This window comes from Dysidea avara, chromosome 8 (genome assembly GCF_963678975.1).
Source record: "Dysidea avara chromosome 8, odDysAvar1.4, whole genome shotgun sequence".
NCBI classification, from domain to species: domain Eukaryota; kingdom Metazoa; phylum Porifera; class Demospongiae; order Dictyoceratida; family Dysideidae; genus Dysidea; species Dysidea avara.
This window is the reverse complement of record NC_089279.1, coordinates 738,776-764,304: the sequence shown is the minus strand read 5'-3', so window position 1 is coordinate 764,304 and position 25,529 is coordinate 738,776. Positions and strand designations below refer to the sequence as shown.

The 25,529-nt window shown below is 37.3% G+C and overlaps 1 protein-coding gene across 1 annotated transcript in view; it reads right to left on the bottom strand.

Annotated features, from left to right (window-relative positions):
- Positions 1-2,827: 2,827 nt before the first annotated feature.
- Positions 2,828-25,529, bottom strand: part of LOC136264480 (neurogenic locus Notch protein-like) — a 35,620-nt gene continuing 12,918 nt past the window's right edge. Inside the window, exons 3-10 of the mRNA XM_066059235.1 lie at positions 15,602-15,955; positions 8,431-13,094; positions 7,160-7,404; positions 5,211-5,278; positions 4,650-5,158; positions 4,192-4,421; positions 3,126-3,324; positions 2,828-3,071 (exon numbers count right to left, since the gene is read on the bottom strand). Of these exons, the coding sequence (XP_065915307.1) occupies positions 3,000-3,071; positions 3,126-3,324; positions 4,192-4,421; positions 4,650-5,158; positions 5,211-5,278; positions 7,160-7,404; positions 8,431-13,094; positions 15,602-15,955 (6,341 nt within the window). The 3' untranslated portion in view covers positions 2,828-2,999. The remainder of the gene's footprint in view (positions 3,072-3,125; positions 3,325-4,191; positions 4,422-4,649; positions 5,159-5,210; positions 5,279-7,159; positions 7,405-8,430; positions 13,095-15,601; positions 15,956-25,529) is intronic.

The following is a 25,529-nucleotide window of genomic DNA, read 5'->3' as shown; positions in this document are numbered from 1 at the left end:
TATTCTGCAGAATACAGGCTCCCCTTAAAAACTAAACTGTCCAGATCTGCAATGTCTAAACTGTTCCAGTTGGGAATTGTTCTTGGTAAAAAGAGTAACTGTAACAGTTTGCTCTTACATACAATTGCATCAGCTTTAAAGAGTGATTAGCCCTGATACTAGTTAAAAACTTAAAACAGTAGCATCAAAAAGTGACTTCTTTCCATGAAATTCAAGCAATGGCCAATTCATTATTAGTATTAAACATGCCGGTTGTACTGTATATACTATCTCTATGATTTCTCCTCCAAAGTCTGTTTAATACAAAACATGCAGCACAGTGTTGCATCTCTAGTTTGTGGATGGATGTCTGTTGGTGTGGATAAGAGCAGTATTCAAGACAATTTGTTTATGATTGTTCTTTTATGTATCTAAGATGGAAATGGTGGAGAGTTCTGTATAAAAATCCCAGTAGATGAATTGATCATCAATATCTTCTTCTGTTCATGTGCCACTTCTTGGTGAAATTCTCTCACTGCTACCACATGTGTTACTTGTAATTGTGATGAATCTATATCCTCTGTTAAAGACTTTTACTTAAAGCTTGTGTAGCATAGCTATTTGTATTATTGTATGTGTAACATGTTGTCTAGTGGTTGTTTGTGCTGTGTTTATTGTTGTTTGTGTGTGCTCTGGTAGGGAGGAATGGCTTTTTCCAACTGCTGTGAGCTTAAACAAAAATCTAATCAAATTACCACTGAAAAATTGATGAAACGATCCTTCTTTTTTTCATGTCAGCATCCGAGCTAATTTTTAGTCTATGTCAATAAAATGTTATCTCAGGTTATTCATGGTTAGCTACTTATGCTGATCATACTGTATTAGTATGTGTAGGCCCATCTCTTGACACAGTGCATTATATTTTGTCTCAGGAATTGCTTCACCTTCTTTCATGGACTAAGCAGAGCAAGATGCGATGTAAATGTTATGTGGTTTCAGCCTTATGCCTTGTCCAATATTCTCTATATACCATCTAATGTTCAGATTAAAATTGCATTCACAGAGCTATCTACAGTCACCAGTCAGAAGTATTTGGGAATCAAGGCAGCTCATGTAGCTACTATTTGTAGAATAATGTCTTTTAATTTATTCTGGTCTCACAGGAAAGCTTTACCAACTAAAGTCACATTTTAGTAATAATATGTCTATAACATGCTAATCTAATATAATGCTTAGTCTTGCGAGGGCTCCTGACCATCCTGTGCATGAGTATCAGTGCATGGTACCCATGAGTCTAGACCCCTGCGCTTATGTTGTATATTGTCTTAATAAAAATAAGACATCTTTCATCACCATTTTCGTTTAAACAATTTTCATGCTAAACATTTTCGTGTAAAAATATTTTCATGTGATTTATATGAATGACTGCTCTGTTAGAGTCTTTTGCAAAATTTTCACACAATTTTTGTATCCGAAAACTATTCTACAAAAGCGAATTACAGATTACGGTTCAATACTTTATGAAAACATACACAAGCCTGATACAAGACATAAAATTATGCATAAGTCAAACAGACACTCAGTTGGTGCCAGCAGTACCACAAATGATAGTAAGTACTCATTAATTTCATTATAACAACCAAGAGTGTAAGGAGAATCTCCAGTTCTATCACAATTGTGGACAACAGTGTAAAAATGCACATGACCTCCTGGAGGATTATAATTATGATGAAAATGCAAGCTATTATATTAATTTTGTGTATGACACACTGTATAACTCTAATTTAGTGTGAATAACTCTAATTTGGAGCAAATTGTTTATAGAATTTTGCAGCACATCTGATTGTCTTGCCACAATCAGGAGAAGTATAACAATAATGTTTTCTTCACACAAGAATGATGCAAGTGTATACACATGCAGTGCTTTGATACACATCTATAGAGCAACTAATGCTAAGTTATGCAAACATTAGGTAATCCTAAGGCTGCAGCACATGTTGCTGTTAGACCTTCAGTGCTGGTCACTGTAAAGCACTAATAATAAAATAATAATAATAATATTCACAATACCAATAAAGCTACAAGTTCTTTATAATTGCTCTGAGATAATCCATGGAAACCATGCATGGGTTCATAGATTTAACAGAACTCTTAAGATGATGCTCATGAAACATGCAGCAAAGTTTGGCTTGCGGTGAGACCAGTACATCAGTGGTGTTTTGTGGGACACCCCACAGATCAACGTGTTAAAGGTCATTTTACAATTTGGTTATGATTGTTCCTCTCCAACAGAAGCAGCCTTATCACCAACCAAGGATTAAAGCCATACATGTATATGAAGGTTTTCAGTGTTGGGACAGCTACCTTTTAAAAGTAACTAGTTACATATTATTTGCAACTGAACTATTTAGTTACAGTTACATATTACCCATAAAATAAAGTAACTATAATAATATTACATATTATATTACTTTGTGTCCACAGCCTTAAGCTGTCACATGTGAAACTACCACCTTATCACTTGACATGATTGCATTGTTGGACAATGTGCGAATCTTGGTTATAAGTAAGAAGCTGGTGAATAAGCTTCATTCAGTAGGCTTCATTACTTCGTTGTTACTCAGTGGATTACTAACGAGATTAATAACTTCATTACTTGTAGTAATAATATTAAGTAATATTAGACTCGTTACAGTAACTATATTACTTAGGTAACACGTTACATTTGTAAGTAAAGTAACTTGAGTTATATTACCTGTTTTTATAGCGTATTTCGTTATATTACTTAGTTACCACAAAAGTAATAAGTAACGCGTTACTCCCAACACTGAAGGTTTTACTGCTTCTGGTTTCCATTTCCACCATTTCCAATTTCCCTACACAATACATTACATATACAAATAAATACAGTAAAATGCTTTTGGTGGCCTAAAATTAATATTTATATATTATACTTGTGTTAGTGTGTATCAGTCAAAGAGTCATGTCATTAGTGTTAACTTGTTTGATTTATGGGCAGGTTAAGTGGTAGGGAACACCTCAGCATACAAGTCACCATAAGTCAGGGTACATGGTCCAGTATCATCTAACACCTGTTGTATGAGATGACATCATATTATGTCACAACAAATAACAGTAGTGGTTACCTCTACTCCAGCACACATGGCAAAACACCTATTAGTATAGGTCTGTCCATCTCCTCCACACACAGGCTGGTACACATCAGGACAGTCACAATATGAGTTACAGTGCCCAATAATGTCTGATATTGCAAAGGCCATGCTAGTTGTTGGTAACACAACATCTTGTTCCACTGCTGGGATACATGCTGCACTAGAGCCACACCTGTGGAGGAATGTGATAACTGTACACAATTGTATAGCTGTGGTTAGTTGGTCACATCATGTGTGATGTATGGTAAGATGTAACAGTGAGGAAGCACAGAGTGGCCTGCATACATGTATCACTAGATTTATATGATCTGATACATGATAGTGAAACCAAAGTAGTCCATTCAACATTCCCACCCCACGGACAAGTATGTGTGCCAGTTGGCATAAAACCTGCTTTGTAAGGACAAATTTTACCTGTCATATACCATAATCAAGTCTGTGTACTATCCTGAGAGCTGATCATCTACTCTACACTACATACAGTCATGCTGACTACATAATGTGGTTAGTGGTAAAGCAGTATCATAATACACTCCAACCATGATGTCTCCATACCTTTTATTTGCAAAGTTGGTATTACTCACATGCCCAAGACTGAAACCTTGTGATTACCAAGCTAATACTCCTGCGTGTGTTTACACATGCATGTGTGTGTTGTGTGCGTGTGCATCATCGTGATTGTGACGTTTAAGCTCACCCAGGATTTATAGCTAGTACCCTCCTATGTTTGACTTTCAAAGGTGTGCATATGAGGCAGCACATGCATGTAAGCACAGATGGCTCCAAAAAGTTTTATGACTAGTTACTAAATGTCCAATAATGGTTAATAAAGATAATGTTGGGGCATCATATATCTATACTGACTGGTGAATGCAGTGACTGTTGTAATAGTACTTATTGCAGAACTGATGTTCTATGATCTGCTTTAAATTGTCTAGTTGTGTATGATCTGAATACAACACTTGGTACACAGGACAATACCTCATGTGTGTACTGTACCATTGTACATAATTTTACTATAACTGTATTACTGACTAACCTGAAGTCAGTGTTATCTCCCAGTCGACATTCTTGACCAGCCACACTATAGTTGGTACAGTAGTTTACCATACCAATTGTAGTAGAGGTGGTGATCCCAAACATGTCATTGTGTATCTTGGATATCTCGTCATGTGACAACACTGTGTCCTGAGCTACCAAGTATCTGATTATTCCACCAAAGCGGAACCTCCTTGTTCCTGGACGACCTCCAACATAGAGCGTGTTATACTGTAAAATTGCACGCAAAATCATCAATGATGGCACTTTTACACATTGTACAAATAGCAGCAGTGTGTATATAGAATGCTGGTTAACTAGCGTTGAGATCTACAGTGTTACTTAATGTTAGTATAATAGTCAGTGGTACAAAGTGTTGGGCAACCTCTGACTAATTTTTGCTTATGATTTGGCATGGTAGAGTATGTATGGTATGTTACTATGAAGTCATCAACTTACTCCGGGATTAAACTCAGGTTGTCCTATCAGTGACTTGCTGCGCTCCACAGCACCATCAATGTACAGTACACATCTGTTGTTAATACTGTCCACTACTACAGCAATGGATTGGAACGTAGTGTTGTCCAGTAGCACATCATCAAATATGATGATGTCACGTGATCCACCAACTGTACGGTATGGTACCCAGACTTGTTGTTTAGTGGAACGTAGGTACAATCCAAAATCCCTGAATTGATCATTGACACCTTTGGCGACCACATATCCATCATTGTCAGCAGCTTGTTGTACTATAGCAAATATGGTGATATCCCTCATCACATCAGGGTGGTCATCAGCTGGCTTGTGGATTATTACTGATCCATTAAATGACGTGTCACTGCTGACTAGTACTGTCATGGCTCCAGCTGGCTGTTCATCATTTCGTGGAAAATAGTTGCTGGGGTAGGTAGGATATTCCCTAACCCCACAGAACTGGTTGGACAAGCAGTCATCATCGGTTTCACAAACTACACAATTAACATGTTACTAGTACACATGTTGGATCTGATGGTGACTCACTATCTTGTGCTGGTTGACACTGGTACTCATCATTGATATCAGGTAAACAGGCTGACTGTGGGTTACACCTAGTGTGACAGCATATTATGAGCATACAACTGTTGATCAAGCTTTTGTGAAAAACATGTATTAATACATATTGTAAGCAACAATGTTTCATTTGGTAGCTTGGTACCAATCATTTGTACTTTAGCGCGTCTTTGTAAAAGCAAGAGTGTCTACTCTTCATTATATCACACAAATGTTGTACATTGGGAGTATTGTAAATGACAAAGTTTGGAGGAACTACAGTATACTAGATTGAAGGAAATCTGACAGTTTTCCTGTTAGCTTTTGCATATTGTTCTATACTCAAGGTAAATTCATCAAACATTTATCTAGCAAATATTTGATTTTAATTTTGTCAAACTGTTGTCTGTGGTACTACTATATGCATATTTTTGCATGGTAAAGATTACAGGCCCTTACTGCCAAGTTTGTAGAGGCTCCCATCTACTGCTTTTAAACTGTTATAACTTACATACCATACCATATAATCCCATAAAACTATATGTCTATTTAGTTGCTATAAAACAAGGAATTCGATTATCGAGTGGCTGTTTACACAAGAGCAATAATAAAGCCATTATGTGATTGTTTTAAAGTGCAAAGATCGACCAAACGTGAAATTTCACAACTTTATAGGGTAGCACGTACTGTTTAGAATAATACAGTATACTGTACATTTTACAGTTCAAGCGATTATCTCCAAGTCTGGTTTTCTGGCATTTGAGCAAGTGCGCATGCGCATGCAGGCACAAGGTCACTATTTTGAGGCATACAAAAGTAGCCACCTATGTAATCCCTCTCCTTACCGTTACTCTTCATTAGTATACTGCCATTTTCACTTTAAATCATCTACAATGCTTGTTATCAACATTCTAAAAGTAGGCAATTCCATCATCTAAATGCGCAATAGTGCGCAAGAGACTGGTTATACTTATTCCCATTCACTTAAGGGTGTGCCTGCTGCAGGGGCTACTAAAATGCTTGACTGAAGTTACAGAGCATTTAGAATGTGATGCTATGGTCATTTACATATCAAAACTGCCATACAGTGGTTGTGGCGGTGGTACTATTTAACTGGAAAACTACTGTTTGGTTGTATCATAGATAATACCCTGTGAATGCGAAACTATTCACGTAAGCACATATGTTTCTACAGAAAGGCAATGGTCCTATCCTAGTTTTACAAAAAATCTGTTTTTTTGTTTATTGTTGTATGAGAGATAAAACCTGATATATTGTAATTTCATAAACATTTCTGCTGGGAAAAGTTAGGATGGTTTTTGAGTTTGATTACTGGTTATAAGACTTTGCTTTTCAGACAAATATTCTAAAAAAACTACCAGTTTTTCTTACTAACCATGTTCTTTTGTTGGAAGGTGTGTACTAAACTGTACGTTAAATCATTGGGATTTCATCACCAGTTTCCATCGCCCATAATACCCCAACCAAACATGCTGTTACAATATTTGATTGGTTACACTTCACAATGAATAATGAATCCCTCACAAAGATTTCAGTGCCATTAAAGCTTTCATCACCAAGAGAATGCATTAAAAAATTTGACCGCCATTTCACTGGGAGTGCAAAACTACTTTAGGACTAGTGGTGCTTATTAGCTTACATCCATGGGGGTGTATATTATCTATGATTGTATAATCAAATTTGCCTTACAACTTTGCAGAATAACATTCTTGTCTGTAGTTGAGATATTCATAGCAGATTTTCTACTGCATACATTTGCATTACAGACTATGTTGTTGCTTTGACTCAATTGACCCACATATCAGCACTTAAAGTTTCATACTGAATAGAGAAATAATCTCTGTATGAAAGCCTAACAGGGTAGTAATATACTGTAAAGGACATCATTTTTATTAAATAAATCCCACAAGTACCATTACCTGCTGAGGGTGGATACACAGAGACTTGATGGTTCCATTACTGGATGAGGACAAGTGGTGTAATCAGACAGGAATGATGCACAAGTTCCTCGTAAGTTATCGAGGGCTGAGGAGCACAACACTTCCATTTGTGAATCTGTTAGGAGACCTTCAAATACTGCTACGGATCTTATAGTGCCAGAAAACCGATACAGTCCTGGTATTCTGCCACCAACAAGAAGATGAGCAGGAGTGGAAGCACTAACCTGTTAGAACATAATCTAATGCATATACACTTTGTCATGTACAAGGACATTAACTTTACAGTAGGTAACATAGGCGGATCTAGGAGACACTGTCAGGGGGGGCCAAGGGGGGGCAAGAAGTTTTAGTGCACAACAGTGTTTATTCTACTATGAGCTATGGGGAAATTCTAGAACACAAGTTATATTCATTTGTATAACCTTATTCAGCATATAGCTGGATGAACGATGGACATACAGTTTGTAAAACTGTAGTTGGAGAAAATTTTAAAAATCAGACCTCCCAGGTTTGAATTTCAGAGCATTTTTGATAATGCTTAGCTTAAAAGTGTATGATTTGCAATGCGTACAAAGATTGGTTAGCCTATCTGAGATAACTTGTTTGATGGTAAAGTGTATACCAAATCAAAATAAGGAGTAGCTAGCATTGTTACGATTTGTAAAATTTGTAAATTGATGACATCAGAATTGCGACTATTCTATTAGAGTAGTGACTGCTCTATTAGAGTATCTCGATCCTTGCACAAAATTCAAATTTATTTGCCTCACTTTCTATACAGTGTACAGTTTAACTATAAATGTTAGGCACATTTATAAGCGTTGTCTTCTATTTGCCAATTGGCTTTCTATACTTCTAAATGCAGTGTGAATGCATGATTCTAGTTTCTGGTATACATATGGTACTGTAGATCCAAGGGGGGCCAGAGAAGGGCCAGGGGGGGCACAGCACCCCTTGGCCCCCCCTCAGATCCGCCTATGGTAGGTAATATAGTACCTGAACATAATTTTTGATTTTTTTTTCACTTCTCAGCTTTATGATATATGTATCAACTATACACTTTATGCCTAAAGATTATATTGTCACTCCTATTAATTTACTTGATTAATTTTGGTGGTGAGTTTGGTGTGTGGTCTATAAATTTCAACAAGTTCAGTACCATACACATTGCATATTAACTGTAAAACTAACAAACTTTTATTTGTGCTAAAATTATTCAACTTGCATGCTTGTGTATTATACAGACTTACCCCATATGTGAAGTCAGGTGAGCTAATCTCCCTGAAGCCAGCTGATGTATCATCAATGTACACAGTGAACTGAGTTTGATTGACATTTATTACCAGACAGTGTTCATTGCCATCAGCAAGTGATGGACTAAACCTGATACGTCTAAATTTCAAATCACCAGTGTTATCAGTGTAATAGAATGTGAGGGTGGTCACTGTTGAGTTACTGTGTAGGTATACTGCAAGATTTCTCAACCTATCTGATGTGCCATAGAACAGTAAGTATCCATTATTATTGACAGTTTGTGATAGTCTTGCAACAATTGCCAAGTTTGCAGTGAATGTCGGATATCGACTTGGTGATACTGACACATAAGAATTTCCAGTCAGAGTAACTTCTGATGATAATAAGGATTTGTGCACATTATAAGTGTCTGTAGGGCAAGTCTTTTGACAAAATAGTCCATTACTACAATCTTCATCAGTTGAGCAGTCACCTATGGGTATGTCGCAAAGTTGTCCAGTAAATCCTGAATCACACTCGCATGTAAACCCATTAACTTGATCTCTGCAAGTTCCATTTGCACAAGGATTAGGATCACAATCATCAATATCTTGATTACAACGATCTCCAGTATATCCTTCACTACAATTACACACAAAGCCATTAAACATATCCATACAGTCACCATTAACACAAGGATCAGGATCACAATCATTGATATCTTGATCACAATGGTCTCCAGTATACCCTTCACTACAGTTACACACAAAGCCATTAAGCATATCCATACAGTTCCCATTAACACAAGGATCAGGATCACAATCATCGATATCTTGATCACAACGGTCTCCAGTATATCCTTCACTACAATTACACACAAAGCCATTAAGCATATCCATACAGTTCCCATTAACACAAGGATCAGGATCACAATCATTGATATCTTGATCACAACGGTCTCCGGTATATCCTTCACTACAATTACACACAAAGCCATTAAGCATATCCATACAGTTCCCATTAACACAAGGATCAGGATCACAATCATTGATATCTTGATCACAATGGTCTCCAGTATATCCTTCACTACAATTACACACAAAGCCATTAAGCATATCCATACAGTTCCCATTAACACAAGGATCAGGATCACAATCATCGATATCTTGATCACAACGATCTCCAGTATATCCTTCACTACAATTACACACAAAGCCATTAAGCATATCCATACAGTTCCCATTCACACAAGAATCAGGATCACAATCATCGATATCTTGATCACAACGATCTCCGGTATATCCTTCATTACAATTACACACAAAGCCATTAAGCATATCCATACAGTTCCCATTAACACAAGGATCAGGATCACAATCATCGATATCTTGATCACAACGATCTCCAGTATATCCTTCACTACAATTACACACAAAGCCATTAAGCATATCCATACAGTTCCCATTCACACAAGAATCAGGATCACAATCATCGATATCTTGATCACAACGATCTCCGGTATATCCTTCATTACAATTACACACAAAGCCATTAAGCATATCCATACAGTTCCCATTAACACAAGGATCAGGATCACAATCATCGATATCTTGATCACAACGATCTCCAGTATATCCTTCACTACAATTACACACAAAGCCATTAAGCATATCCATACAGTTCCCATTCACACAAGAATCAGGATCACAATCATCGATATCTTGATCACAACGATCTCCGGTATATCCTTCATTACAATTACACACAAAGCCATTAAGCATATCCATACAGTTCCCATTAACACAAGGATCAGGATCACAATCATTGATATCTTGATCACAACGGTCTCCAGTATATCCTTCACTACAATTACACACAAAGCCATTAAGCATATCCATACAGTGCCCATTAACACAAGGATCAGGATCACAATCATTGATATCTTGATCACAACGGTCTCCAGTATATCCTTCACTACAATTACACACAAAACCATTAAGCATATCCATACAGTTCCCATTCACACAAGAATCAGGATCACAATCATCGATATCTTGATCACAACGATCTCCGGTATATCCTTCACTACAATTACACACAAAGCCATTAAGCATATCCATACAGTCACCATTCACACAAGGATTAGGATCACAATCATCGATATTTGTAGAACAGTTAACACCAGTAAATCCTGCCGTGCAATTACATGTGTAGCCATTGACTTCATCAGTACAAGTTCCATTATTATCACAAGGATCAGGATAACAATCATCAATATTTGTAGTACAGTTATCATCAGTAAATCCTGCTACACAAGCACAAGTGTAACCATCAACAAGATCAATACAAGTTCCATTATTATCACAAGGATCAGGATTACAATAATCAATATTTGTAGTACAGTTATCATCAGTAAATCCTGCTACACAAGTACAAGTGTAACCATTAACAAGATCAATACAAGTTCCGTTATTATCACAAGGATCAGGATCACAATCATCAATATTTGTAGTACAGTTATCATCAGTAAATCCTGCTACACAAGTACAAGTGTAGCCATTGACTTCATCAATACAAGTTCCAGCATTACCACAAGGATTTGGGTGACAGTTATCAACATTATTAGTACAGTTAACACCAGTAAATCCTGCCGTACAATTGCACATGTAGCCATTGACTTCATCAATACAAGTTCCATTATTATCACAAGGATCAAGATCACAATCATCAATATTTGTAGTACAGTTATCATCAGTAAATCCTGCTACACAAGTACAAGTGTAGCCATCAACAAGATCAGTACAATTTCCATTATTATCACAAGGATCAGGATAACAATCATCAATATTTGTAGTACAGTTATCATCAGTAAATCCTGCTACACAAGCACAAGTGTAACCATCAACAAGATCAATACAAGTTCCATTATTATCACAAGGATCAGGATTACAATCATCAATATTTGTAGTACAGTTATCATCAGTAAATCCTGCTACACAAGTACAAGTGTAACCATTAACAAGATGAATACAAGTTCCGTTATTATCACAAGGATCAGGATCACAATCATCAATATTTGTAGTACAGTTATCATCAGTAAATCCTGCTACACAAGTACAAGTGTAGCCATTGACGTCATCAATACAAGTTCCAGCATTACCACAAGGATTTGGGTGACAGTTATCAACATTATTAGTACAGTTAACACCAGTAAATCCTGCCGTACAATTGCACATGTAGCCATTGACTTCATCAATACAAGTTCCATTATTATCACAAGGATCAAGATCACAATCATCAATATTTGTAGTACAGTTATCATCAGTAAATCCTGCTACACAAGTACAAGTGTAACCATCAACAAGATCAATACAAGTTCCATTATTATCACAAGGATCAGAATCACAATCATCAATATTTGTAGTACAGTTAACACCAGTATATCCTGCTACACAATCACACATGTAGCCACCAGTGATATTTACACAGTTTCCACCATTAAGACAAGGATTAGGTAAACATGGATTCATTTCTGTCTCACAGTTACGTCCAGTAAACCCATCACTACACACACACGAGTAATTACCCATCAATGGCATGTTTATACAAGTTCCATTATTCATACACAACACTCCATCACAATAGTCTATTAGTTGTGAACAATTTCTAGAAGTGTAACCAGTTGGACAAGTACATGTGTAGTTATTAGAAACTATAGTAGTACATGTTCCATTATTCATACAAGGATTATCAGGATCACACTGGTCTATTATTGTCTCACAATCTTCACCAGTAATACCTTCAGGACAATCACATCTGTAACTAGCAAATCCATCTATACAAGTTGCACCATTCTGACATGGATCAGAATCACAATCATTAAATCTTGCACTGCAGTTTCTACCAGTAAAATCTTGTCGACAGTTACACACATAGTCAAGGAATGTATCATCACATGTCCCTAAGTTCTCACAAGGGTTAGGATCACATTCATTAGTTTCATCAGCACACAGTCTACCCTCATAACCTGGACTACATTGACAGCTAAAATTGTTAACTTGATCTACACATGATCCATTATTAAGACACGTCACATTTATGCAGTGATCAATTCTGCTTTCACAAAATCTACCCCCAAAGTCTTGATCACACTGACACATAAAGTCATTTACCAGATCAACACAATTTCCATTAATACAGTCAATATTTATACAATCATCAATGTCAGTGTCACAAACATCTCCGGTCCATGGAGTAGCACAATTACAAGTAAAAGTGTTGTTACCATCAACACAACTTCCATTATTCATACAAGGCTCAGGGTCACAGTCATCAATATTATTAGTACAGTTAGTACCATTGTAGCCATCATAACAAGAACAGTTGTAGAAATTAATGAAGTCACTACAAATACCATTTACACAAGGTCCTGGTTGTGGTGTACACTCATCAATTGGGTCAACTTCACACAACCTTCCTGTTAGTGGAGGAGGACATGAACATGTAAAGTTGTCAGTAACTTCTGTACAATTTCCACCATTCATACAAGGATTAGCATCACATCCAATAAGCACATCACAATTAGCTCCAGTGAACCCAGCAGGGCACACACAGTCTACACCACCATCAGGAAGGTCATGTATGTTACAGTCTGTGCCTTGTGGGCAATCCTCACATGGATCTGTGGTTAAAATATTGTTATCATACAGTATGGTAGTACTGTATAGTAGGTATCATGAAGGCCTGACCTTTTCTGCCCCTAAAATAGGGTACCCACCTAAAATGCTGATGGATGCTGCCAAACTTCTGTGGTAAGAAACAATTTTAAGGAATATTCTTCATGCATCTTTCTTTAAATCTAACATTAAAAACAAGAAAACACTTACACATGGCCAGATGTTGGATTTGAAAAAAAATTCCCAAAAACCTGACTTTTATTTGCCTGTTTGCCTGCCTGTCAGTTGGCCTGCCTGCCTGATCACAGTCGCAAGGCTAGAGAGGTCAAATGAAGCAGCACACTGCACTATTTGTGACCAGATTTTACAAGACCAACATCCAAATTGCGCATCAGGCAAAATCAAAATAACACCACCAGTGTGGTAACTACACTATCATACAATCCTCAGCACTACTCAAACTACTTGAGGCTGGTTTTACCAGACATTTTTCTGGGTGATGTGGAGAGCTCAAATGGTGGTTTCAGGCCTGGTGAAGGACCTGGCTTGGAAAGAATCACAGTGGTTTACTGGTGGATTGCCTGATAATGTTTGCCAGACAATTTTTCTAGTGATTTTGCTGCATGTCAGCCACCAAGAAGCCAGCACAGCCCTGTAATCTCCCCACGACCCCCACCCTTCTCTCCTTTGTGAAGCACTCGTGATACTATTTCACTCATCCAACTGCTCAGATTTTTCTTATTTGGCGAGGAAAATCTACAAGCAGCTACAAGTACTCTAAGTGGTCTAAAAGGTAATAGATTTATGCATCTCTTGTGTAAATTTCATATCCGTGTTGTTGCTATCCTTGGCAAGTTATGCTGACTTGAATTCTTTAAAACCATTTATTTTGAAACTTCTATACAGAACAATAATTAACTACTAACAAAACGATCTTTTAAATAAAGCCTTAAAACTTGACAGATGATCAATGCCACAAAAATGGGAGCATAAACTGTTCCATATAAGTACTCCACGATAGTAAAAATTGTTCTTTCTAATTATGAACAGATTTATGGTACACACAAACAATACTTATTCATCCACTATGCCCTCTATATGCTTTGACAGATATAAAACAGTTTTTTAAGTACCCTGAAGAAAAATGATGCAAAACTTTAAACACTTGCATAGCAGTATGAAAATGAAATTTAACTGCTGATGTTAATTTGACAAAAGAAGAGGAGGTAGAAATACCTAGTAAAAATGAAAATGTACGCATTCTAGATGTTTTGTAAGTAATAGTCCAAACAGTCAAATAGTGGTAATGCAAATGCTTGATACAATTGGGATAGTAAGTGGGTAACGACTTCAAACAGTGTAAGGCATGGCATACAATTTGTATCTAACTCTTTTCAAGGTTTAGCTAACATAATTTCAGTTTTGGTATGATATACAGATAGTCTGCCAAATTGAACTGGGGGCTTTAATTGGATACCTTATCCAGAATTGCAATGATAATGATGAAACACAAGGAATGATACACAACCAATTGCAGAAACATAATGAATTAGCACTATGATATTAATCTGTAACATGGTCAAAACACTGTAAATGGTACATGTACTCATACCACTTTGGTGTATATACCCTTGCCAAGTTTTGCTTGCATATAGAAAGCTACTAACTAGATTCAAACAAGGTCAATGTACCTATTTTCAGCTGAAATGGATTTCCGTTCACCATAGATTATGAAGCTACATGAGGAATTTAGTTACAAAATTGCTGAACTGGTATTTTTAAAAGTGAGAAAACCATCTAAGATATCTGGAAATTTAATGTAGTGTCTAGTGTGACTGGTTAGCAATAGCCAACTGTTTTTGCAAAATTCTATAAAGCAGGGACACTGTGATAGGAACTGTATTTGTCATAATTGTTGCAACACATTTTAGTTTAGGTAATCAAGTTGTGACCAGCTGAACAATTACTTCCCACATTTACATACAAAATTCTACTTTTAACGCATTGAAATAAAAAAGAAAGTGAAAGAAGTTCTGGACAGTTTACACCACAAAACTTGAACTGATGTATTGTTGTATATACTTACTCATCAAAAAGTTTCTTTCATACACTACAGTGGAGTTATGTGTGGGCTTGTAGTAGAATAAAAAGAATATTTCACTGCACACACAGAGGTGGATGTTGTATAAGCACCATATAGAAGTGCCAGTTCCATGTTAAGTAACACAGTGAGTCCTATCTTTGTAGGCTGTTGCAGTCATAAGTTATGGTTAATTGATTGAGTGCCTATAATCAATTTCAGTGTAGTTGCTGGATAATTAGAGTTTACTGTCTGGTCCTATAGCTCCAGGGTATTAAGTGTATTTGGCTGAAATTTGGCATTTGACTCCTTTTTATTGTTGTGCAAAGCAGATTAGTCATGAAAAATAAGAAATGTGCAAATAGGATGGAGTATTGCTCAGTCAGTTACACTTACTACAACAATGCATTTTAGTAGACAAATATAACTTACCTACTATATGAAGGATTACAGATGATGTTAATTCTTCACTTCTTTGTACACTGACAGCAAAACCTGATAAATCAAATACATCATCATTCCCATCAATTAGTTCTTTATTCTCAGTTACTGTCATATTGAACAAAACATTTCCAGCTGGTTCATTAAATACTAAGCTTCGATCTCCATTGATAACATAGCCTCCAGAATTTGTTCTACCACTAAAGGTAACATCCACTATTTGTATAACATCAGGATCCTCAAGTAAAATAAGTGCCTCAAATAAGATAGTTTCAGTAGTAGAGTACACACTGACATCAAACTCATAATGAGTAGCATTGAATAATGCAAAGTAACCTGTGGAAACTGAAAAACAAACACATTTCATATATTACATCCAAATACAGTGTGTTTGCACTATGAACAATGCTACCAGGGTGGATCCAGGGTTTGGTGGATCCAGGGTTTGGTAGCACACCCACTACTATTATACCAATGTGTATAATAGTAGTGGGTGTGCAGCCCCCTTCCCCAGAAGCTAAAGGTATTTTATATGTTTCAGGACTGAAAATTTTAATGTAGAGCAGTTTTATGCATAAATACCTGCTTTCTAAGTGGACTGCAATGACCAAGAGTTGCAATTGTATAGGGATAAGTGACAGTCATGAGTATATAGTACAGCTAGCTATATACAAAGCCTAAAGAATGACATACAAAAGACCATGTGCATTTCATTTGCAAACCATTCTTAGCAAGCTAAGTGTGCCCCTGCATGGATCATACTCAGCAACTGTGGAGGATTCTCAATAGTCAATAGTGCTACAGCATGTGTGGTGACTATATTTGACTGACTGCTTAAACTGTGTTAATAACAAAATAAAACAAGTTGATGTTGTACTACTTCTAAAAACCAGGCGCCATGCAGCTAGCTAACTCATCTGAAATTAAGTTAATTAACCAACTATATGTATTACATAGGCTTTTGGTTGTGCAGCAATACATAATTAATTTATTATAATTCTTGTATTTCGTAATTCATGAACTTTCCAACTCGATGGGATAGGCTATTCCTGGTAGTCTACGAGGCCTGCACAGTTGTTTTTCAGTTGTTAAACGCTTTTAAAACCCGAAGGGAAAGTAATTCACGAAGTCTGAGGAGAGTCGCCTCACCTGCATTTCAGACTGCCCAAAAAGAAACTACTTCAGAGCAAAGTTTACTTGTGTGGAAGTTTACTACACACTTCATTTAACTTTTACTTCTTACGTAAAAGCTGATTTTCCATTTAACGATTTTGCTCATGTGGGTGTGTACGGACAAACATAGGTAGATAGGTAGATAAGTAGGTACACACACGCACACACACACACATACACACACACACACACACACACACACATTTACGAAAAAAATTTCAGTAAACCAGGCGTGCTCACAGCCTGCCAAAAGCGTGCACCTGGTTTAAAAATGCAATTGGTTTGCACTTGGCTGTTTTTTAATACAGCAGTGTAAAACAAGTTGATGTTATGCTGGAGGCATAGCCAAAACCTGGCTACCCAGGCCTAGGCATCAATAAATTTGAGATACTCTAATACAGCAGTCACAGTATTCAGAGAAGCAGTGTACCAAGCTACGTATGTGTAGTTATAAATAAGGATATATAGCAGTGGCGGATCCAGGATGGGGCATTTGGGGCAAATGCCCCCCCCCCCCTTCAAGAAATTGCATACAAGATCGAGATACTCTAATAGAGCAGTCAATTACTCTAATAAAGCAGTCACAATGTTCATGAGGCAGTGTAGCTTACCTATGAAGCTACAAATAGGATTTTATTTTACATAACAGACGTGATATAGTTGGTAAGGATAACTAGCTATTATTGTTGTGACCTTTTTTTTTTTTTTTTTTTTTGGTCTTCAACTGTTTTTCAGAAAGGTGCCCCCCCTCTTTCGAAACTCTGGATCCGCCCCTGTATAGCTAGTTGGTGGAAGGGCAGCTATTGTCATAAGGTAGTTACATTTTTTTTTTGGTCTTCAGCTTACAACTAGTAATACTACAGTACTATCCCATTCTAGCTACCTAAATAGGCAATTAATCAACCACCTATATAATTTAGTTTACATTCATACTATTGCTCTTCTGGGCTGGGTTCAAAACTAGCTATTGTTATTGTAATCCATGAATTGTAATTTGGTAATTATGTTGCTATGCACTGCTAAGGAAGTGTAACTATAATAATCCACTTTAAACCACAAATTATACACAGAAGTATCTTCTTAACTGTGTTTTCTCATGTGAATTGTTTAGAGAAAGCCTTGAGGCTGCCTGTCATTATGGTTCATGTAAGTATGGGTAATGCCCCACTTTCAACTCGAAGGATATGCTGCCTAAGAGGCCTTCAACATTTTTTAAAGTTGTTAAATATCTATAAAACCAAAAGGAAAGACTGTTCATGAAGTATATGAAGAGTTGCCATACCCGTATTTAAGACTGAAGGGAAGAAACCACCTCAGAGCAAAGTTTATGTGTGTGGAAGTTTAATACAGACTTAATTTAGCTCCATTCTAAAACGTTTTTGTTCATGTGGGTGTGTACAGACAAACAAACATAGGTAGGTAGGTACACACACACACACACACAACACACACACACACATGTTTTTATGATAACAATTTCAGTAAATCAAGCACGTGCTTACAGCTGATGAAGGCCAGTTGTGGTTACACACCTGGTTTAAAAAGACAGCTAAGCATTGATTTTAATTTTCTTAAATTAATTATTTTCATCAAATCATTTCAGTAGTAATTATTGCAAGTGCTCAGGATCCAGATGACATAAATTACATGGGAAAATGAAAGTATGAGGATGTCTATGCTGTAGATGCCTTATTGGCTAGATTTTGATATCATGTCTTTTAGTCACACACCATGAGTGGTTAGGTTTTTTTTTTCCTTTCTTTCTTTTTTTTTACAGCTGGGCTGTTTTTGCACAGGACATCACTCCTTTGTTAAAAAGAAAATGCATGTGACCAAATTTCCTGCATTTGACACAGCAAATATTTAGTTCTTAAATAGAGCATTCAGTGTAGAAGTCATCAATAATCATCAAATCGCATGATAGTATTGTTTAAGTAGGAAAACAAGTGATGTGCACACTGCCTAAAATGCTACCTTTAAACATCATCCTAGGGACATCTTACATGACAAAAATTATCTTCACAAAATTAGTCCATCTTACATTAAATTTACAGGTCCCAGATATAGAATTTTAAAACATTGCCCACTTTTTATCTGCCATTTTGATGTGTTGAGGGGGTCATACTGGGGGAGGGATGAAGATGTAAGCATGCCTAAAGCAATTTTTATGAGAAGTATAGATTAACATTGCCAGTGAAAATTCTGTTCTGCACCCATTTGCTTTCTAGAGGGGTTTAAGCCTGTTTTGTCTTTAACAAATCATAGATGGTCTTTGTTTTCTTTACCACAGGAAGAAGAAAAGTTTTAAAGACGATTTTAAATACTTTAATTATTTTTGATTTATCAGTAAATATACAAATGGTATGTATGTAATAGTTATACCATGCATGGCTGTGGGTGTATATGTCAGCAAAATCCCAAGCAGCCGTGGTATAAGTGATATATGTACCACTTCCACACCTCAGATCAAAGGAAAGCCAGTGCATATATATCACATATTGCACTGACTCAAAATGTTAATGAGATATATGCACTGCCACCAGTGCGTATATCTCGTTAACTTGAGACATTGCACACCTAATAGGAGTGCACACTGTATCCAGAAATCATCAGGTTTCTTTGATGTTTTACTGTTATCCTCTTCTCTTATATAGGGAATCAAGCAAGCTGTGATCATGGGATTGAATTCTGCCAACAACCTGTGATTGTGGATTCAGTTTTAATACATCAATAGTAGTTTTTGTTGTTGTTGTTGTTGTTTTTTTTTTTTTACTTTTGTAAATGTAGCAATTAAAGTAACATAGTTAACACTATCTCTTAAAATTGCTATATTAGCAAAAATAAAATCAAACTACTGTTTGATGTATTAAAATTGAATCCCACAATCACAGTTTGTTTGGAAAAATTCAATCCCACAATCACAGTTTGTTTGGAAAAATTCAATCCCACAATCACAGCATACTTGGTTCCCTATACAAGAGAAGGGTATAGCAACTAAAGATTTTGCCAATTAGGTGGGTCTACATGCTAAAGTAGAACATATTAGTTATACCACAGGCACTCGTGCTTTGCCTGTATATATGCACTCATGCCCGTGGTATAACTTACATATATATATATATATATATATATATATGTAATATATAAACCATGGCTACAAGGTATATTATATAGTTATACAACGGCCACGAGTGCTCTGCCTGATATAAACGCACGAGCCTGAGGGCCGTCAGGCCCGAAGGCAAGTGCGTTTATACAGGCAGAGCACGAGTGCACGTTGTATAACTGTTATGTACCATTCACCTAATAGGTGGGGAGAATCTCACAAAACAGCTGTGACACTTATAAAGGCCAGGTTTCTAACATCGATTGTGGGTAACCAAGCCTGACGTTGCGATGACGTTCCCCCTGCAGTACTGTAGCCACCTGAGATATTGAAAGCTAGTACGCTATGGGTTATATCACTAACCTGCATTCGCTGTTCCACTCTCATCATGTAGTGCTCAGCATGCCAGCGTGCCATGTAGACTATTAAATCACCAGACTAATCGCCATAGTGATTCTCTCGAGCGAAAAAAATCAGCTAAATAGATGGTTTAAGTAAACAAAACCTAACTACTAAACGATACTAGTCTAATTCTTACTATTCACACTGGCTAAACTCGAATCTGGTGGCATGACAAAACTGGTTACCACAATCGAACGTAAAGGTTAGTATTATTTAGAATATATTTGTTTTATTGAGTCATTGTCAAAGTGGACTACAGTTTAATCTGGGCTAAGATGGTACCAGACTAGTAAGGTGTATAAGTACGTTTATATATATGTAGACTAGAGTTGTGGCCACCCGCGTTGGCTTTTTCGATCGCCATTGGCTGCTTGTAAACATTATACGTATTGGTGACGTTATGGCCCACAATCGACCTTTACATGTCTGGCTATAAAAGGATTCGAGTGATCTGTGTAGTGTCTTTCCACCTATTAGGTGAGGTGTCGTAGTGGTCTTCGCCACCGGCACTTGTGCTATGCTGCACAAAACCGCAGCCAGTGCAATATCTGTATATTGCACTGCGGTCGGTGCATTATAACTTATAATGCACTCGTTGTGGTCTACAAAACCGCAACCAGTGCGTTATAAATTATAATGCACTCGCTGCGGTCTGCAGCAGTGCAATATACAAATTATGGCACTGGCGGTGCCTTTGAACTGCCCACGCAGAGTGGTACATTGCACTTATATACACCCTGACTCTGAAGTCAGAGGAAGTTTATTGTTGATAAACGCTGAGGCTTTGTTGATAAATTCCGAGGCTTTGAAGTGCAATACACTGAAGTGAGCCATGGTTCATATGATATATACCATGTTTCTAAATTAATCCGCACTATATTACTTACTAACAACCCATATGCACACAAACCAACTTAAAGTATATACTTACACTTAATTTGCCATAGTTTGGCATGGTAGACATGCTGGTAGCGTTCCTCTCGCAATTCAGCACACAATGAAGAATCGAATTGATTGTGGGACTTAGTAAACATATCTCCATATATTTCTAGGACCTGTCCATTCACATCAACAAACGTAGGAGCAACGTTGCTTGCTGCAACCCATCATTGAAGTCGTGAGGTATGGTTATAAAATGAATCCAGTAGTTGGAATCTTACTGGCTGGGGTGATTGATCGCCTAGTGTGACAAAGGCTATTAGCCTGAGTCATCTGGGTGATTAGTCATGCTAGTGTGGGTGTCGTTCGTCTGCCCATGTCGGGCTATCAGCTCAAAATTGTGACACAGTAAGCCTTTGTGACTTCCCAGGTGGGTATTTATATACTTATCTAGGTAAGTATATATATACTCACCTCAGGTAGGTATACTCACCTATATAGTTCCGTATATATACTCACCTCATGCTTGTGGATTTTGGGGATGGTGGCAAAGTGCCTTTTTTGATATAACGGTATTTCATCCAAATGCACAGAGCTACCTCAATACTTCTATTCCATCTGTATATAGACGTTATGAGCAACAGAAGAAGAGGGAGTATGGTGACCGTGTCCGTGAAGTAGAGTTGGCATCTTTCACTTCTTTATGTTTTCTCAATAACCGGGGATATGGGCAAGGGAACAGTCACTTTTTATTGCTGTTTAGCCGAATTACTTTCCAGACGTAACACCATGACCTACAGCAGCACTTTTGCGTGGCTTCGTTGTTTGTTGTCCTTTTCTCTTTTAAGATCTGCAACTATGTGCATCCGGGGAAGCTGTTCCATCTCTTACAGATCATCTGATACTTCCCTGGAACTGGGCCTTGTAAGTGGCCCTAGGGACTTTTAATTGTCCCCATTATTGTTGTTTCAGTTGTGTCCAGCACACATGCCTTTTGTGCTGGGGGTGGTAGGTGGAAAAAAAAACAACCTCAGGTAGGTATATATATACTCACCTGAGGGGTTGGGGTGTAATTCCCTATATACAACCAGTGGCGCCTTTGAAGTTTCACGTGATCATGGTATATCAAGACACACGGTAGTGTGTTGTGCGGCCCAAGAAGCCGGCGCGCCACACCGTGAGTATATTAACAGGAAGAAAGTAAACGCAATTTGCACACCTTTGTAGCTCTGTGATTCCTTATCCAATTGAAACCAAAGTTGCTACAGAAGTGCCAGCTAAGTAGGGGAGTCCACATTCCAAATTTGAAGAGAATCGCTCCAGCCATTTCCAAGATATGAACGGCCAAAGTTTGGTTTTTTTCTTTGTTTATTCTTCTACTTCTTTTCGCACACTTTGCAAAATCCGCCATAAAACACAAATGCATGCTCCAATCGGGCTGAAAATTTGGCACACTAAAGGGCTCATTAAGGCAAATCGCAGTACCAAGTTTGGTAGGAATCCGATGAACATGCATGGAGTTATGTCTGATTTTTTTGCATAAAATAAGGTCGAAGGTCTGTCACGCTCACAGGGTAAACGGAATGAACTGAAAATTGCTAAGTAGATGGAGTATTAATATTATTATATTGTTTAATTAGCAGAGCCCACCTGGGGCATAAGTGCTAATGTACATTAAAATTAAAAGTGATTGTATAATAATTGTTTGAAGCTGTCAATAGTTTGTTGGTTGATGATGTCTTGTGGTAGTCCATTCCATTCTGGTATTGTTCTTGGAAAAAATGAGTATTTATAGTTGTCTATTGATGTATGATAGTGTAGGAATTTTTTTTCATGATTAGATCTTGTAATGGTGACAGGTGATAATGTTGGTAAGTAGCTGTTAGGTATTTCGGTTAGGTTGTGGATAATCTTGTATAATAGAGTTATTCTTACACATTTTCTCCTTAATTGGAGTGGAGTAACTATCGTAGGAGTGCCTTTTTGTGGTTTGAAAGGAGTCCAGTTAAAGGCCATCTAGATATGACACAAAACCCAACCTGTATCACAATTACATGATCGATTTTTATGAATAAAAAACTAATAGTTTTCACGCCTACCAGGCAAACCGCTTAGAGCAGTGAGCTGAAAATTGGTGTGTAGCTGGAATACTTATCGTAGAAAGTCCTTGCAGTAGTACAGAAGAATCGGATTACAAACCACTGAGTTATGATTCCAAAGCCAACTACATGTAGCAAATGCGAGATCGAGATACTCTAATAGAACAATCACCCTAATAGAGCATTCAACTACGTTTATAACTTACTCCATCATAGAATTACATTACATTGCAAGTTATTCTGTAGGAAGTTCAGCTAAAAACAGTTAATCTTATAGACAATTCAGCTACAAGCAAGTCACCCTGTAGAGAGTTCAGCTACAAATATGTTGCTGTAGGGATTCAGAACATTATAAGTTTCACTGAAGAGAATTTAGCTATAAACAAGTCACCCTGTAGAGAATTCAGCTAAAACAAGTCACTCTATAGAGAATTCAGCTACAAACATGGAACTGTGCAGAGGATTCAGCTACAAAAAAGCTACCCAGTAGAGAGTTCATCTAGATCAGCTACAAACAAGTTACTTTATACAATGTTCAGCTACAAGTAAGTCACTCTGTAGAGAGTTCAGATACAAACAAGTCACTGTGTAGCTGGAGAGTTCAGCAACCAATCAAAAAAACCACTCTGTAAAGAGTTCAGCTATACAAACATGTTAGAACTCTATAGAGAAAGTTATAGCTCTATAGAGAGGGCAGCTAGAAACAAGTCATCCAGTAGAGAGATCAGCTACAAGACGTCACCTTATAGAGAGTTCAGTTACAAAGAAACCACCATTTAGAGAGTTCAGCTGCAAACAAATCACCCTGTAGAGAGTTCAGCTATGAACAGATCACCCTGTAGAGAGTTCAGCTAGAAAAAGTCACCCTGTAGAGAGATCAGCTTGAAGGATCACCTTGTAGAGAGTTCAACTATAAAAAATCATCCTGCAGATAGTTCAGCTACAAACAAGTCACCCTGTAGAGAGATCAGCTAGAAGAAGTTATCTTGTAGAGAGTTCAGCTACAAAGAAACCATCATATAAAGAGTTCAGCTGCAAACAAATCACCCTGTAGAGAGTTCAACTATGAACAGATCACCCTGTAGAGAGATCAGCAAGAAGAAATCACCTTGTAGAGAGTTCAGCTACAAAGAAACCACCATGTAGAGACTTCAGCTGCAAACAAATCATCTATAGATAGTTCAGCCAGAAATAAGTTCACCCTGTAGAGAGATCAGCTAGAAACAAGTCACCCTGTAGAGAGATCAGCTACAAAGAAACCATCCTGTAGAAGTTCAATTAAAACAGATAACCATATAGAGAGTTCAGCTAGAAACAAGCCACCATGTAGAGAGATCAGCTAGAAACAAGTCATCCAGAGATCAGCTAGAAACAAGTCACCCTGTAGAGAGATCAGCTAGAAACAAGTCACCCTGTAGAGAGATCAGCTACAAAGAAACCATCCTGTAGAAGTTCAATTAAAACAGATAACCATCTAGAGAGTTCAGCTAGAAACAAGCCACCATGTAGAGAGATCAGCTAGAAACAAGTCATCCAGAGATCAGCTAGAAACAAGTCACCCTGTAGAGAGATCAGCTAGAAACAAGTAACTCTGTGGAGAGATAATGTTACACTATAAAGAGATCAGCTAGAAACGAATCATCTTGTAGAGAGTTCAGTTGCAAACAAATCACCCTGTAGAGAGTTCAGCTAGAGCAAGTCACCTTGCAGAGAGTTAAGCTACAAAGAAACCACCATGTAGTTCAGCTGCAAAAAAATCACCCTGTAGAGTGTTCAGCTAGAAACAAATCATCTTGTAGAGAGTTCAGCTAGAAACAAATCACCCTGAAAAGAGTTCAGCTACAAACAATGAGAATTTCAGCTACAGTTCAGTTATGTTAGAAGTCACCTTATTAACTACAGTATGTGATAATCATCATTCAAAGTTAAATATACAAATATTTCATCAGACAAAAGCTATAGACACAATTACTTCCTTTGTTCCACAATTCCTGCTGTAAAGAAAAAAAAAAGAAGCATCAAAGCCAATGGTCAGCTTTGTGGCTTGCAATACAAAAAGAAGTGATATCTAAACCAAAACAGCCAAGCTGTAAAAAAAGAGTGCGGCCCCCAAAAAAGCCAAGGTGAAAAAAGATGTGAAATCCAGGGTGGCGGCCAAGAATGGCTGTGATGGTAGGTTAATTGCAAAAATTTTAATTACAACAATTCAGGTGAATTTGGTGCTGAATCCTAGTGGAAGAGGCAATGCAAATTCACCTGA